This window comes from Uloborus diversus, chromosome 5, assembly GCF_026930045.1.
Source record: "Uloborus diversus isolate 005 chromosome 5, Udiv.v.3.1, whole genome shotgun sequence".
Classification (NCBI taxonomy): domain Eukaryota; kingdom Metazoa; phylum Arthropoda; class Arachnida; order Araneae; family Uloboridae; genus Uloborus; species Uloborus diversus.
The window spans coordinates 82,645,142-82,659,735 of NC_072735.1; the positions used below are offsets into that span (position 1 = coordinate 82,645,142).

General features: G+C 31.3%; 1 protein-coding gene across 1 annotated transcript in view; it reads left to right on the plus strand.

The window, feature by feature from the left end:
- LOC129221883 (calpain-7-like) overlaps window positions 1-14,594 on the plus strand; it is a 73,107-nt gene that overhangs the window by 40,986 nt on the left and 17,527 nt on the right. The window contains 3 exon segments of the mRNA XM_054856252.1: window positions 8,209-8,353; window positions 10,467-10,566; window positions 14,453-14,582. Of these exon segments, the coding sequence (XP_054712227.1) occupies window positions 8,209-8,353; window positions 10,467-10,566; window positions 14,453-14,582 (375 nt within the window).

Below are 14,594 nucleotides of genomic sequence, written 5' to 3' on the forward strand. Positions count from 1 at the left end.
TATGTAAAATCTTATTTTCAGTTTCAATTGTCGATTGAAGTATGGTAGTATGGTGCAAAGATCAATTGTTGGATTGAACTGTGACTTGAATAGTCCGAAAATTAAGGGTAGCGGATTGAAGATGTTTTGATAGAGTAAAACATTTTTCAAAAACTTTCCTCAATACAAAGAAATTGAATAAAAATTCTAACGTAGTCATATATGCTAAAGGGCATGAGCTTTTTCACCAATGAAATAATTGTTTTGCAATAATTCTTCCAGTCGTCAAATCGCTGCTTTGAAGTTATAGAGAAACGTATTTATGGTTTTAACTCTTGAAGACCAACTTGTGTCACTCCGAGATTGCATAATTATAGAGCCCCAAAAAAGGTATTTGTTGATATGTTTTTTTTAATTCAATAATCACATGCATTTTTAATAAGGTTCTATGAAAACATATAATGTATTGAGCAGCTGAAACGTGTTTCTAGCAGAAGAAAGCGATGAACACTCATTAAATAAATATACACTTAAAAAATGAGCGTAAAAGTGATTGTAAAATATCAAAGAATTTTCTTCTGAAAATCATGCAGCAACACCACTTTGCACGAGCCTCTCATATTGGACATACCATCGTTACACTGGGCACACAAGTATGAAATATTTAGCCTCTTTGAAGAAATGTCTTCTTTAGTTAAAATTAACCATGATTCTCTATCAATTTTTTATATTCAGAAAAGGCCGGAAAATATTTCATGAATTTCTTAGTCATCATCTCAATAACGAAAAACACTTTTTCTAGTCAAGGAATGTGTCGAGTTTCATCAAATAGCTACTGAGAACCAGCGAGCATAGGCGTAGGAAGCGGGGGAGCTGGGGGAGCTTGAGCTCCCTCTATAATATTTCAGACCAGCTCAGCTCCCCCGGAAAAATTCTCACAGATAGCTTTTTGCAGTACATTGTCTACCTCAAACCTGATTTCAAAAATGAGATCTACATTTTCTAGGAATTTCCACATAATAACCAACAAAGAAAGGGGAGAGATGGAGTGGTCAGTATGGTCAGTACATTTGGGTTTCCCTCTTTTCAAACCTCTCGATTCTCGAAAGAAAAAGAAAAGTATTAAAGACAAGTTATTTACATAGGGGTGTTTTCCGCTCTCTCCACTTTGAGCTCGTCTTTCGCAAGCGTATTACACATTACAATGTAGCTCAGTTTATGTTCTTAGCTTTGCATGCCATTTGTATCTCACACTTTCACTAAAAAGAGATAATCGTGCGTCAGTTTGGCATTTAAATATGAAGGTGCTACAGACACGTATCAAAAAGAAGGTTTCTAAGGTATACTCAGTTTTAGCTTTACAGAAACTTCTCATTTTAAGTTATCTGACCTCCCGGACGCTATCTAAAGAATCTCCGGCGAATCCTTTTAAATTTGTTGATTAAAATAAACTTGCAAAATATGACATGAAAGTTAAACTAAAATACCGAGTGGTCATATAATATTTTTGTTTATTGCAATTATCAAAAAAGAAAGAAAGAAAGAAAAGAAAAGGAAAGGAAAAAAAACAATGCAGCGAGAGAGAGGAAGAAAAGAAAAAAAACCCCAATTTATACAAGCAAATTTATTTAGCATTTTTTATTCATTGATTCTTTCTCTTTTTTATTTTTTGCATTTCTTCATAAAAAGTTCAGCCCCGACCAAAGAAAATTCTTTAGCGAGTTCTCAAAAGTTTAGCAATGTAGTTATAGAACAAAAAATAGTTTTTAACTAATTTTCGAGGGATTATTATCGTATGTTTCGGGTGTTAAATTCCACGTTTCGATCAAAAGATACGATCAGATAGCGAAAATATCATTGTTCGATGGTCTATCGAAACCAAAAGTGATCTTCTGTCAGAGACATAGACTAAAAGCCCGAGATACATATTCTTTGAACAAATTTTTAAAATTCTATAAAAGTTGCATTTAATATTTTTGATTGGAAATATTGTCTGAAGAAACAACCTAAATCAGTGACATACCCAAAAATTAGTTATGCAGATACAAATCATTGCTGTGATTAAAAAAAAAAAAAAAAAAAAAAAAACAATTTCCAGAACTATCCCACGGTAAAAACTAAAAAAAAAACTAAAAAAAAAAGCCTTTTATCCATTACATTTAAAACCGTGAAGGATTGATTTTTTCATGAAGTTAAGAATTTGCAAAGATAAATATAATTTAAAGAATTCTAAGGTACTACGACACAGAAACAAAAATTCTCACTAATCAAAATCGGTGAAATCTCTACTAGAATACTTTTTTAAAAACTTTAATAATTGTAAACACTGTTACGATGTTGAAAACATTGCGAGTTTATTGAAAAAAAAAAAATTTGTTTTGAACATTTAGACTTTATGAAGTTACATTTATTCCCCTTTTTTTGCTTTCTCAAAATTAAATGTTTTTTCGTCACAGGTACGTTTTCATGCTAAAAAAAATGCATATGGAAGAGGGCACTCGAGCACTCCTCAAAATGTTTGAGGTTCTGGGACTTTTTTTCATATCCATTTTCACGATAAAAAATGTTCCTTTTCACTTATTATTGTTAGAAAAAAGCACCATCAATATTTCATAGTTTCTCTGAAGTACTTTTACTAACATTCATCTGAACTATACAACGAACATTTTATTTAAACACATATCAGGTGCACTGTTTATCTACTTATTTCTCTGTTTCTAATTCTCATAAAAGAAAGTTTTCTAAATGCTACGCTGAAGAATCTCTCCCCTACCTCCTAAATTATTAAAAAGCGTTGCAATATTCGTTTTTAGAGAGCGATTTCTTGAAAATTCCCGGAAGATAACCTATGACTGAACACCTTGCTTTCCACAATATGATAGATTATATAATATTCCGTTCACTTTCAAAACATTGCTATGCCTCTAACATTAACAAATATGATCTATCTCGAATAATTTTCAGAGAGCGGCACCCGAAACTCTTCTCTCTGATATCAAAAAAGAAGGATGAAAATTCAGTTTTTAAAACTACAATTTCTAAAACTTTAAGTGGAAGGAATCTTTTCCAATAACCTCAATGATGAACGCTCTCTAAAACTTCAATTTCTGAAAAATTTCAGAGAGCCCTAGAACCTCCCCCTTTCCCTGACTTAATTGAAGACTGTCTTCAATTGTGTTTTTGGAACTTCAATTTTGAAATATTGGGAAAGAAATGCAAATAGATCGAGCACAATCCCTGAGTCATATCATTTTCCCTAACGTCATAAATATGGTCTGAATTCGCGTTTTAAGGACATAAATTCCGAAAAATTTCCAGGGAGGGCATTCGAACATTTTCTCTCCTTAACATTACCAAAGACCGTCTAAACTACGTTTTTAGAACTAAGATTTCGGAAATTTTCCGGGGCTGAAGCCCCAAGACCCCCCTATTGATACTTGCTCATCTTCGAGAACTGACCGACCCCCTTCCAAAAACCAGAAGTTTTATCACCTCATTTTCTCCATATACAATTGAGTCGGTGAGAAGCAAGAGGATGTAAGTGGCAAAATTAAATATTTGGAGATAATCAGTACAAACAGTAGAGGAACCTCTTTGTCTTGAGGTGAGAGATAATACTAGTAGCGCTGGTTAGTGCTGCTGTACAGCATGATTTAGAAAAAAAATCAATGAAGGCTTACCTGAGACGTTATCTTTAAAAGCGTTTTGCGCAAAACTTGAAGATGTCTACTACATCCCTTTGATTCTCACTGCCTCAATTTATATATTAGATATGATTGAAAACATTACTGGGAAAGAGAGAGGAAGACGAAAGGATCGACAATCATTTCAAATAAGAAATTTTTTTCAAGTGCTCCCCCCCCCCCTCTCCAAAAAAAATAATAATAAGGTGGCGCTATTGCTTCTGTCCCTTGAATCCCTATCATAAGCCCCAGCTCCCTCTACTTTTATATAGTTCCTACGCCTCTGCCAGCGAGACTTTTTTTTAATGAACATGGATTTCCGACTTACATAAATTGAATTCACATATTTTCTATCATTCTGCTCAAAAGATTTGGGGGTGCAACCGCCCCCTCTTGACCCCCCTATTTGCCGCCCCTGGCTAAACAGTTACTGAGCTACATAATTTTCCGTTCATAAGACAGCGGTCTGAGAAAGAGCGGATCTAGCATCTGGTTTAAAAGGGAGTCCTTACTAGAATATGAGCACACAAATTAGGAGACTTGTGTTGTAGAATCAGGAATTAGTAGAATTATGCTTATGTGTTACATGCATATTACTAGTCATTTTTCCATGTGCAAAATAAATAAATAAAATATTTTGAATTTTGAGAGCTTGAAATCAGATTGTGTTTTTTGCAATCACGAATTGCGATAGGACCCTGCTCGTTGGGTCTCTTGTTTCTACTAATGGCTTTTATCGCAACTATAATTCAAGATGTTAAAATTCAAATGAATGCAGGGGGCTGGATGCTGGATGTTATGCCTGAATGCTATGTGCTGCATACTGTTTTCGAGAAAAAAATATTGTGTCAAGGTGAATGAGAAGGTCGTTTATAAATAATTCGATACTGAGGCACATGGACTCCTGCCCAATAAGCATAGAAAAATAAAATCAATTGACAAAACGCCCCATCCTTCAATGGACAAGTGAAAGCAATAAGTGATTCGTAATTGCTCAAAAAAAATAAATAAATAAAATAAATAAATAAATAAATAAATAAATAAAATAAAAGAGAAAGCAATGTCAACATTGCATTGTGGGTAAATTTTGCACATAAATAGGGAGTCCAGGCGTGAAACCCTGTAATTTTTTTTAAATTTTAGCTCTAAAAACGCCATTTTAGACAATCTTTGATGATAAGGAAGGGAAGGAATGTTAAGGATACCTTATTTCAGAATTTTTCGAAATTCAAGGCCCAAATCAAAATTTTAAACGATTGAAATTTGAATTCTGTGAACAAAATTTGTAAAAGGGGAGGGAAAATGGGGTTGTCTAAACGTAAGGGTCTAGACAGGAAAATCCCCCCCCCCCCCCCCAAAAAAAACTTGCAGTTGTTAGCAATCGTTGTCTTTTTTACTCATTTCTAATGGGGACTGTTTTAGAGGCTTTATCTTATGTAGACCAAGTGCAATCCCCCGATATAGCATCCATTCTAGCGCTGCTATCAACAGATGCCATTGCCACGATAATATCAACACCCAGTTTCCTCACCAGATGGAGATTCCTGAGCTCTTACGATGTGAAACTGAGCGAAGAATTTAATTTTTCCAAAAGTACTTCAAGCCAAAGGAATAATCGAGGGATCTTTTACATGCCTCAAAATCATACGACCCGGGAGCTGTCTCTTTTCTGCACCTTGAAACTCCACCGATTGGAGCCAGGTTGAAACCTGCATCTTCAGACGTAAAATACCAACGCCTAACCATTACACCTTACGGTCAGCAGGAAACCTTTGTTGAAATAAGGGAACGGGATGGGGTTTTGGATCATCCCCCATTCATTTTGCGTCCAAAATACATAATTGTAGGTCCTCTTAGAAGAAAGAATGGGATTGGAGAATTCTCCATAGGAAATTGTCAGACATTTAATATCCGAAATTGAAGTTTTAGACGATCTTTGGGATGTTAGGATGAAGAAAGTTAAGTGGCTCTCCCCTCGGAATGTTTTCGAAATTGAAATCGTTTTTGATCTTAATGATGGGGAGAGAAGTTTCAGAAGCGCTTCTGCAAAAACTTTTCAAAATTTAAATCATAACTACACAATTGTAAATAATCTTTGATGACGTTATGGGAAGGGGTGAGATTCAGGTATCTTTCCTCGGGAATTTTTAAAAATTAAAGTTTTGAAAACGCAACTGTAGACAAGCTTCAATGATATTATTGGGATCAGGTTTTAGGGCTTTCTCTAGGAACTCTTTCGAAATTAGAGTCCTAAAAACTCATATATTAAAATTTTTAATTTTTACCCTTACTTTGCATTTTAACATGTTTGAATTCGAACACCTACAGCCCCAGTTAAATATTTCATTGTTTTGGACTGAGGTGTTTTTATTAATTTCTTACTTTATTTATTTTTTATTTTTGACTTTTGTGTAATACCTATGGTCATTTTTTTTTACTTTGTTTTATTTTAAGTATTATGCCTTATGAATCTCTTGCAGAATTCTTGCTTTAACCTTTCTCTTTTCCCTTCAACCATTTAACAACGTCTGGTGCGACTTTTCATTACAATCGTTTAAATCTCACTCACTCTCTCTATCTCTCTCTACCTTGACTTTTCATCTGTTTGATCCATATTTCGGAGGCTCATACATTTTTTGCCATTTAGCTGTGAGATTTTTATGGTACGAAAAGAAATGAAAGTAAGAAAAACAGAAAAACATCAGCTCCCCAGACGTTATCTTCTTTACTGATAAATTTACATACTTTAATCCAAAGCTCGTCATGGGTTTCTATAATGCACTAAATACTTCAAAAGCACTTATTTTGGAGAGGTTCTAATTTTCGCAACCACGTGGTAATCAAAAAGTTTAAACCTTGCAAAATATCTTTTTACGTCGAATTTTTCAATTTTTGCTTCTGTTTTATATAAAATTCGCAAAATTTTCAACTCGCGACATTACGGTTATCTTCATTTTTGGGAAAATCAGTCCTTTTACAGTTTTTCTGTTTAAAAATGTTGAAACGTTCATCTAAGCTGCTCTTAGTTCATTTATCATAATAGTACAGATGTTCTCTGATGTATTAATTCTTTTTTAATTAGCATTTTCTTCTCAAATTTTAAAGATAAAAAATTGTCATTTTCATCTTTTTCTATTTTTAAATCTTTAACGCCGTAAGGTTTTCTTTTTGTTATATTACTAAAATCAAATTTGCGGCTTATTTTCTGAAAAATTAGGATGTTTTCCACACTCTACTCCCCCCTCCTGGTGATGGAAAGTTACTGTAATCTGCCAAAAAAAATCATAACTTGGCAAATTTTGCTGAAGGATTCAGCAAATTTGGAGGCATAGTTGAAATATTTAAATGTCTAAATGTAACTACGTATTTACCAGAGATGTAAGTACGTAAGTATGCATATCCGTATTTTATCATTCAGCAAAAGTTGGAGCTCCATTCGGCAATTTGAGAATTTCTCCCCTCCCAAAAATTTAAGATCAGGGCGCCCCTGTTGATGGTGATGATCTTACTGATGATTCTCCTTCGTTTAAAAAGATTTTAAAGTCCCTGTAATTAGTTAAATTTAGACAAGAACTCACTCCTTTTACTTCAAACTTGTGCAGACCATGATTGTAGAATAGATTAAGGGATATTGCGGTGCGCCCTCTTCATTTGTAGATGACACCAGAATTTTTTTTTCAGTCGCTCGGTAGCTAATATTTTTCGTAGTTTAATTTGGCAATTTTGTGCCCCTCAAATTTTTTACTTCTGCGGGGGGTATGAGCTGATGGAGTATTTGTCCGGCCCTGCTAGAAAACAATTTTGAATACAGTTTTAGCAGATATTATTCTTAGTTGATTAGTAATATTTTTATTACTTTTTGATTGATGATAGATAAACATTGAAAAAAATTCGGTTGAATTTATCATCAGTTTCAATGTAGTAATACTATAATGTTAATAGTACTTAAACATACTATTTGTTCATATTTTCATTTATTGTTTCCTTTTATGAGTCGATTTTTAGAGCATTACACAAAAAAGAATCTCACTTATGAATCTTTTCTTATTTAAAATTAGTTTCAGAAACCTTATGGCAAGTGATTTAGGAAGTGTACACTCCAGGAAGCAAAGATATAGCTAAGATATATTTTATTTCAAAGTGAAAATACTCTTTGACATTCTTCACAGGAGTGAAATATCTTAAATTGTAAAAAATAATAACGACCACAACATCGATCCATTACATTAAAATGAACTTTTTAAAGATGTAATAAGAGATGGCAGGAAGAGCAGAGATGTCTTCTATTTTTATTTTTAAGATTTGGAATGCTTTTCTTTTTGTGTTCAATAAAATTGTGAAACATTCTGGGAATACTTTAAAATTACAATTGCTTCTTCGTTCCATTTTCTACAATGCTAAATATGTATTTAAAATACAATGTGAAAGCACTTCACTGAATTTTTAGACCTATCTCTGATTTTTAGTGCACGAAATACCCTATTAAAGGCTTTAAAAATATCTAGAAATACTGTTGTCACTTTAATGCTTTAAATTTCTTTGGCAGGGTAAAAAGTTATGTCTTTTGAAAAATCCATGGAGCCATTTGAGGTGGAAAGGTCGCTTCTCTGAACATGACACAAAGAATTGGACTCCCCAACTGAAGGATGCTTTGAAATATGATCCTCGAAATGCTCAAATGTTTGATAATGGTAACACTAATTTTAATGTCTGAGTGTTTAAACTGTATTTGTTATCCTGTTTTATTTTGAGTTTTCTAAATAACATTTTGAGAAATTTAGTTATTTAGGGTAACTTTGCACTACATCATACTTTGTTGTATGTTTCATAACAAGAGAAACAAATGAAAGCTCAAACAAAAGTAGCTGTAATTATGTTACCATTTTATTGTACTTTTCATAAAAGTAGCAGAATATTTTTGAAGCCAGTTAATCATTCATTTAAAATTATTTATACAATCATTATATTTTGTTTATGTTCAAGTATTTTAAGAGTTTTCTGAATTTTTATGCCAAAGATCCAGTTACACTATTAAATAATGAGTGTTAAAAATAGAAGCAGTTCAAAATTACTCTGAATGACTACCGTAATAAAATTGAATGGAAATATAAAATGAGTTAGCAAAATGCCACATTCTTTTTTTTTTGTACATTGACTGGTGCTTATTTGAATCACATTTGTTTTAAGTAGTTTTGATTCAATAGAGCGACTGATTCAACATAGCAAGAATGTACGTGTGTATATATATATATATATATATATATATATATATATATATATATATATATATATATATATATTACGTGGAATTCTTCATACAATTTAAGAGACTTTACTTAATTTTTAGTCAAGTATGATAAAATATTATTAAAAGAATGCCGTTCACACAAAACAGTGGTGTTCACCCTGTAGCCCAAGAAGCTGATCTATGTGGCCTGTTTTTTTTATTCAATTTTTTTAAATCAAAAACCATTACGTGTCATAATGCCACAAAGTTGGACCCAAATGTTCAGAAAATGGTTTCTGGCAAATGGATGCAAGCTTCATATAAAAAAATAGGTATCAAGCAATAATATCAACAGTTCAATCTCTATAATTATCTTTTGTTTTCCATGTTTTCCCATATTATTTGTAAAATTAAAAAATATTTTGAAAATTCATATGTGCTCTGGCTTGCAAGAATCTTCTTAATATGATGTGCACCCTCAAGTAAAAAAAAAAAGGTTGGACACCCACCAGTGATTAAAATATTTATTCTTGATTATTTAAAGAATTTTTTTTGTAAAACAGTATAAAAAAGAAATCACAAAATTCAAGTTTTAACATATGTGTTTTAAAAAATGTATCTGCTTTTGATTGCTAAAAATTGACTATAATTAATTTAGATATCCTTTTTTCAATGTCATAAAACAGCCTATAGTCATCAGAATTTGCACCTTATTGCTCCAAGATTAACCCATTAGGTGACAAAGCCTGGAGCACAGAAGACCCGTTGATACCATGTCTCTCTCCATCTCACTGGTTTTTTTTTTGACTTTGCTCTAGAAAACTCTTGCTAAAAGTGTACAACACCGTGCCACCCCTTCTTTTCACTATTAAAAAAAAAAAAAAAAACTCATTTTACTATAAGAAGGCAAAAAAAAAAAAGACACACCACGTGTTTGTAGGAAATGGTTAGTCACATACGCTTGATTCATTTAAGCAACGTGTTTGATTCAAACATTCAGTAGTTTTTTAATGTTAAAGCTAGATTTTGTTCTGTTTCTGAGGATTTGATTTGTTAAATTGGCTGATTCAATTAACCACTGATTCAATTACCCAGTGATCACTGTATTTACTATTGTTTCTGTAACTAAATATTTTTATGGCACCAAAAATGTATACTATGCTTTAAATATTTCATGATACATCTGTGCTCTACATTTTGTATTCGAATATCAGAGGTTGAGTTTTGTCAGTCATAATCCTCAGTAAGTATTCATAATTATTTTTCTTCTGTTTATTTTTTCAAGAGTTTGTTAATGTCCCAAATTTTGCAACTTATAAAATCTTACATTAGTTACATCACTTCAATAAATTCTTATTATCTGTTGGTTGTAAAGCAGAACAAAGCCAGTCTCCTAAACAGAAATAGTTTTTTTCTCAATTTAGTTTAATTTTTTTTTGTTTGTTTTATAAAGTAGAATTGTTTGAAATTTCATTATACTTTGAATGGAATGCTTAATTTCTTTCCACCTCTATTTTGAGCTTTATTTTATTTTATTTATTTATTTATTTATTTATTTTTGCTCTCTTTTTGTATAGGAGTGTTTTGGATTGATTATGATTCTCTTCTTCACTTTTATAATGTAATTTATCTCAACTGGAATCCCGAACTTTTCAAGTATACTTATTGTCTTCATCAGTAAGTTATTTTTCTCGGTTACAAAACTGATATGCTTTTAAAGGTATAATAAAATGTTACTTTTAGATGAACTGTGAACAAATATTTCCAAAAAAATTCCTACCTCTGGTTTGTTATGAACAGTAATACCTAGAAACTGTTAAGTATGGTGAATCAAATTTAGGATGTAGTTGGATCTATATTTATTACAATGCCAGGTCTTGCAAATAAGTTACTAGCCTCCTGTCTTAGTATTTTTGAACAGTTCATTTAAAATTAGTAAGTCCTGCACACATGATAAGGTATATAGTTTCACATAAACAACGTGCCAGGGAGTCCTGGAGTCAAATTTTGAAAAGGTAGGCATTCAAGCAGTCTTTTGTTAAACACATGAACGATTCTCCTGAAAAGTTTAATTTTGCATTTCAAACTTTTAACTTTTCACAAGAGATGTAGTTAGGCATTTTTTTTAGAAAGACAAAGATATAAAGAAATTGTTTTTGTTAAATTGCAAAAGTTATGCAAACATATTTATTTATTTTAGAGATATTGAGAGCTAAATTTGGAAATTTGATAAAAATGCAGCTGAAGTTCAAAAAAATTCTCTTAAAATATCAAGCATCTAAAATATTAGAAGTAAGGCACTAGTTATCATTTTATCCTCAGTCCACAGTTGACTACACAGGCCATGGAGGTAGGAGTACAGGAGGGAACATGCCGTATCTACTCCCATTGTCACATTTGAAGTAATTGTGAGAGAGCGGCGGCCATGTTAGGTGTTGAGAGAGGGGAAAAAAACTTATTTTATGCGGACGAAAATTTTGCATGTTATTGCCTACCTAGGAACTTTTAAAAAATTGCCCAACACAACTATACATGAAATACAATGCCAGCTCAATCATTCCACCCAAGGACTGCAGTTTCGTGCTTATTAGTACTCACCAGCCGAATTAGGAAGACTATAGGGTGGTAACTTACTGAAAAGAACAACACAATTATATTTTAAGCTTTAAATTTCCAAAGAATAAACAGAAATGTTTCTGTTTAAAGGTATGGGGGTTACAACACACAAACATGTCTGTTATTTTTAAATAAAATTACCTGTTAAGTCTCTAAAAGAAAAATATTGGTTGATATAAAATCTTAAGGTAAAAAGAAACTCATAAATAATAAAAAAAACCTCATTGTAAAAGCTCCTGATTTTAGTTGAATATCCTATTGAAGAAATTATGAAGCTAGGTCCCTATACAAGTCAAGTTTTAAACAACGTAAAACGTGTTACATGAATAAATATTGACAAAACATTTTTCAAAGACTTAATATGAAAAGATAAATAAGATAAATAAATACCTTTGTGCTGAATAGTAAAGTCAGAACAAACAACGTAAGTAGAAGCACAAATTTGTAAATTACCGCATAATACCGCGGTAATTTACAAATTTGTGCTTCTACTTACGTTGTTTGTTCTGACTTTACTTAATATGAAAGTCTATGTCTAAAAAAACATAAACATTTTGAAAAATTTATTCTTCAATGTATATTTGAATGATATTTTTTTCTTACCCAGACCTAAAATTGCAAATTTCATCTTAAAGTAACATTTGGTTTTGTTTTAAGGTTATCATTTTAAATTTGTAAAACTAAAATAAAGAGTTCATATTTATAGATAAACAACAAGAAACAGTACACATCAATGATCAGCTAATTGTGTAATTAATGTCTTTAGTTGATTAAAATTAATTAAGTGACAAATAAATGCTCAACTGGTTTTAAAATATTTTAAAAAACACAATGATTTTCCCATAGATAAGATAACAAAGTTATTTAAATTATCAAAACTTTGCATCCCCCAGTCCAGATTACAAAATTAGAATACAGCACAATGGAAAAAAGCAGATGAAAATCAATAAAGATAAATAAAAGATTAACATAAAGGAAAACTAATTTTGATAAAATTGCCAAAATGGGGATAAAAATAAAATAAAATTGTGACAAAATTTGGATAAGTTCTTTAAAAAGGAATTTCATGCAAATAAATGTTAAATAGAATGAAATGCAAAACAACTTGAAAACCTACCCATCCAGTTCTTTGATTTTGATTATTGATTATTTGTTTATTTATTATTATTAGAGATACACGGAATACTTGACTGGTATTCGGTACACAGCATGTCGGTAGACAAACCAATTACTTCAATATTAGACAACCAAATGTAAACAAACTTAAAACTTCAAAAATTCCCAAACAAACATTTTTTTATGCAACGAATGAAAGTATCAGTATAATAGAATTTTAAAATATTAATTCAAATTCTTACTTATTAATTTTATCACACCTAAATTAATTTTAATGTTTGAAAAAATGCCCAGACCTTAAATTTAAATCTGGTTGCTTTTCAATGTTCATTAAATCTTATGTCACCTTACACTAGCTTTACTATGACAAACAAATATGATACAATAACAAAATGAAAATCCATAATGTTAATTAGTAATAGATATAGAACATTAATTTATCACTACTTTACATTAACTGCTAATGTTTTTACATAAAATCATGGATGTAGGAACCTATACCTCCATGCATAAAATCTGGATCTAAAGTTTTTCTTTTTAAAGGAAAGCATTTACATTTTAAATTGTGGTGCATTGTAATTTCTAATTTTTACCCCAGATGAAATGAAATATTAAATATTGATTTAAAAAAAAACAACCTTCTTAAAATTAATCCTTGTAATGAAAATTTTTTGCACTTAGTAGCAAAAAAAAAAAAAAAAAAGAAAAGAAAAGAAAGTATCTGACAATGTTTCAAATTTCATTTTACAATTTTATTGATAGACTTATTTATAAGTTACCGAAGAGTAGCAGTAAATCATTTCAATAAATTTTAATTTTTAACAATATTTTAAGCAACTTGGGTTTGTATTTGTATGTAAAATAGATGCAAGATTATTTATGACGTAACATGTTACCATGATTATGTGTTATATAATCATATATTATGAAAGAAATCAATCATCCATTTAATGCATTCATCATTTTTTTTTGGAATGATTTACTTCAAAATGATAATCATATTTAACGTGGATAAATTCAAGATGAAAATGTAAATGCATGAAAATTTCCCAAAATGATTGAATTATTCTAAAAACTTCAGGTGCTTTTTGCATTACAATTAATTTTGGACTTTTCAATTTATTTTGCATACCTTGCTTATGAAGCACAATCTCACATTCTCTACAAATACCAGGAACGTTCGATGGGAAGTTAAAGACAACTCAACACGCCATCAAGTCGAAATCTGTTTGAAATTCAGCAAAAAAGTTGGACAGTTTCCGTATCTCACAACATTGTAGACACAATTTCTCGATACACCCAAGATGGCGATCGGTTAGGGTTATCACATCGAGAAATTCCCTCAGTGCTCCATCCTGTTATTCCTACATCCATGACACAGGCAGCAACTTTCTACAAATAGGTACACAAAAACCTGTACCACACTATAACAAATGCTTGGAAAATCACGGGAGCAATGTTGAACAATATTGTAAGGATGGTAGATTTTTTGTGCAATAAATTTCTTTGCTCTTTCTGTACATGTTCCTTTTTTGTTTTCAAAACAGTACACACTTTAAAAACATGCCTCATATAATAAAAATGCTTAATAAAAGGAATAGAAAACCATTTTCCTGGGTTGCTGTAAGCCTGTGAGAAGAAATTGCACCTTTCTAGAGAATTGCCCACATGTATTAGTTCATCTCACCAAAATCCAATAATTTTTGTACCTTTTGATTTTAAGTATACAATGTTTTCAAATATTTAGAGAGCAAACTGCAAATTTAACATCTAAATTTAATAAATCAATTGATTAAAATTTTTTATAATTGCATTTTCTGTAAATATGTAGGTGTTGGAAAGCTGGGTCAGGTCCCATTAAGGATATTTACAACATAGGGGAAAACCCTCAGTTCTGCTTGGATATTAAGTCTGGTGGGTCTGCTGTGTGGGTGCTTCTAACCAGACATATTGTTGATAGGGTAAGTTTTTTA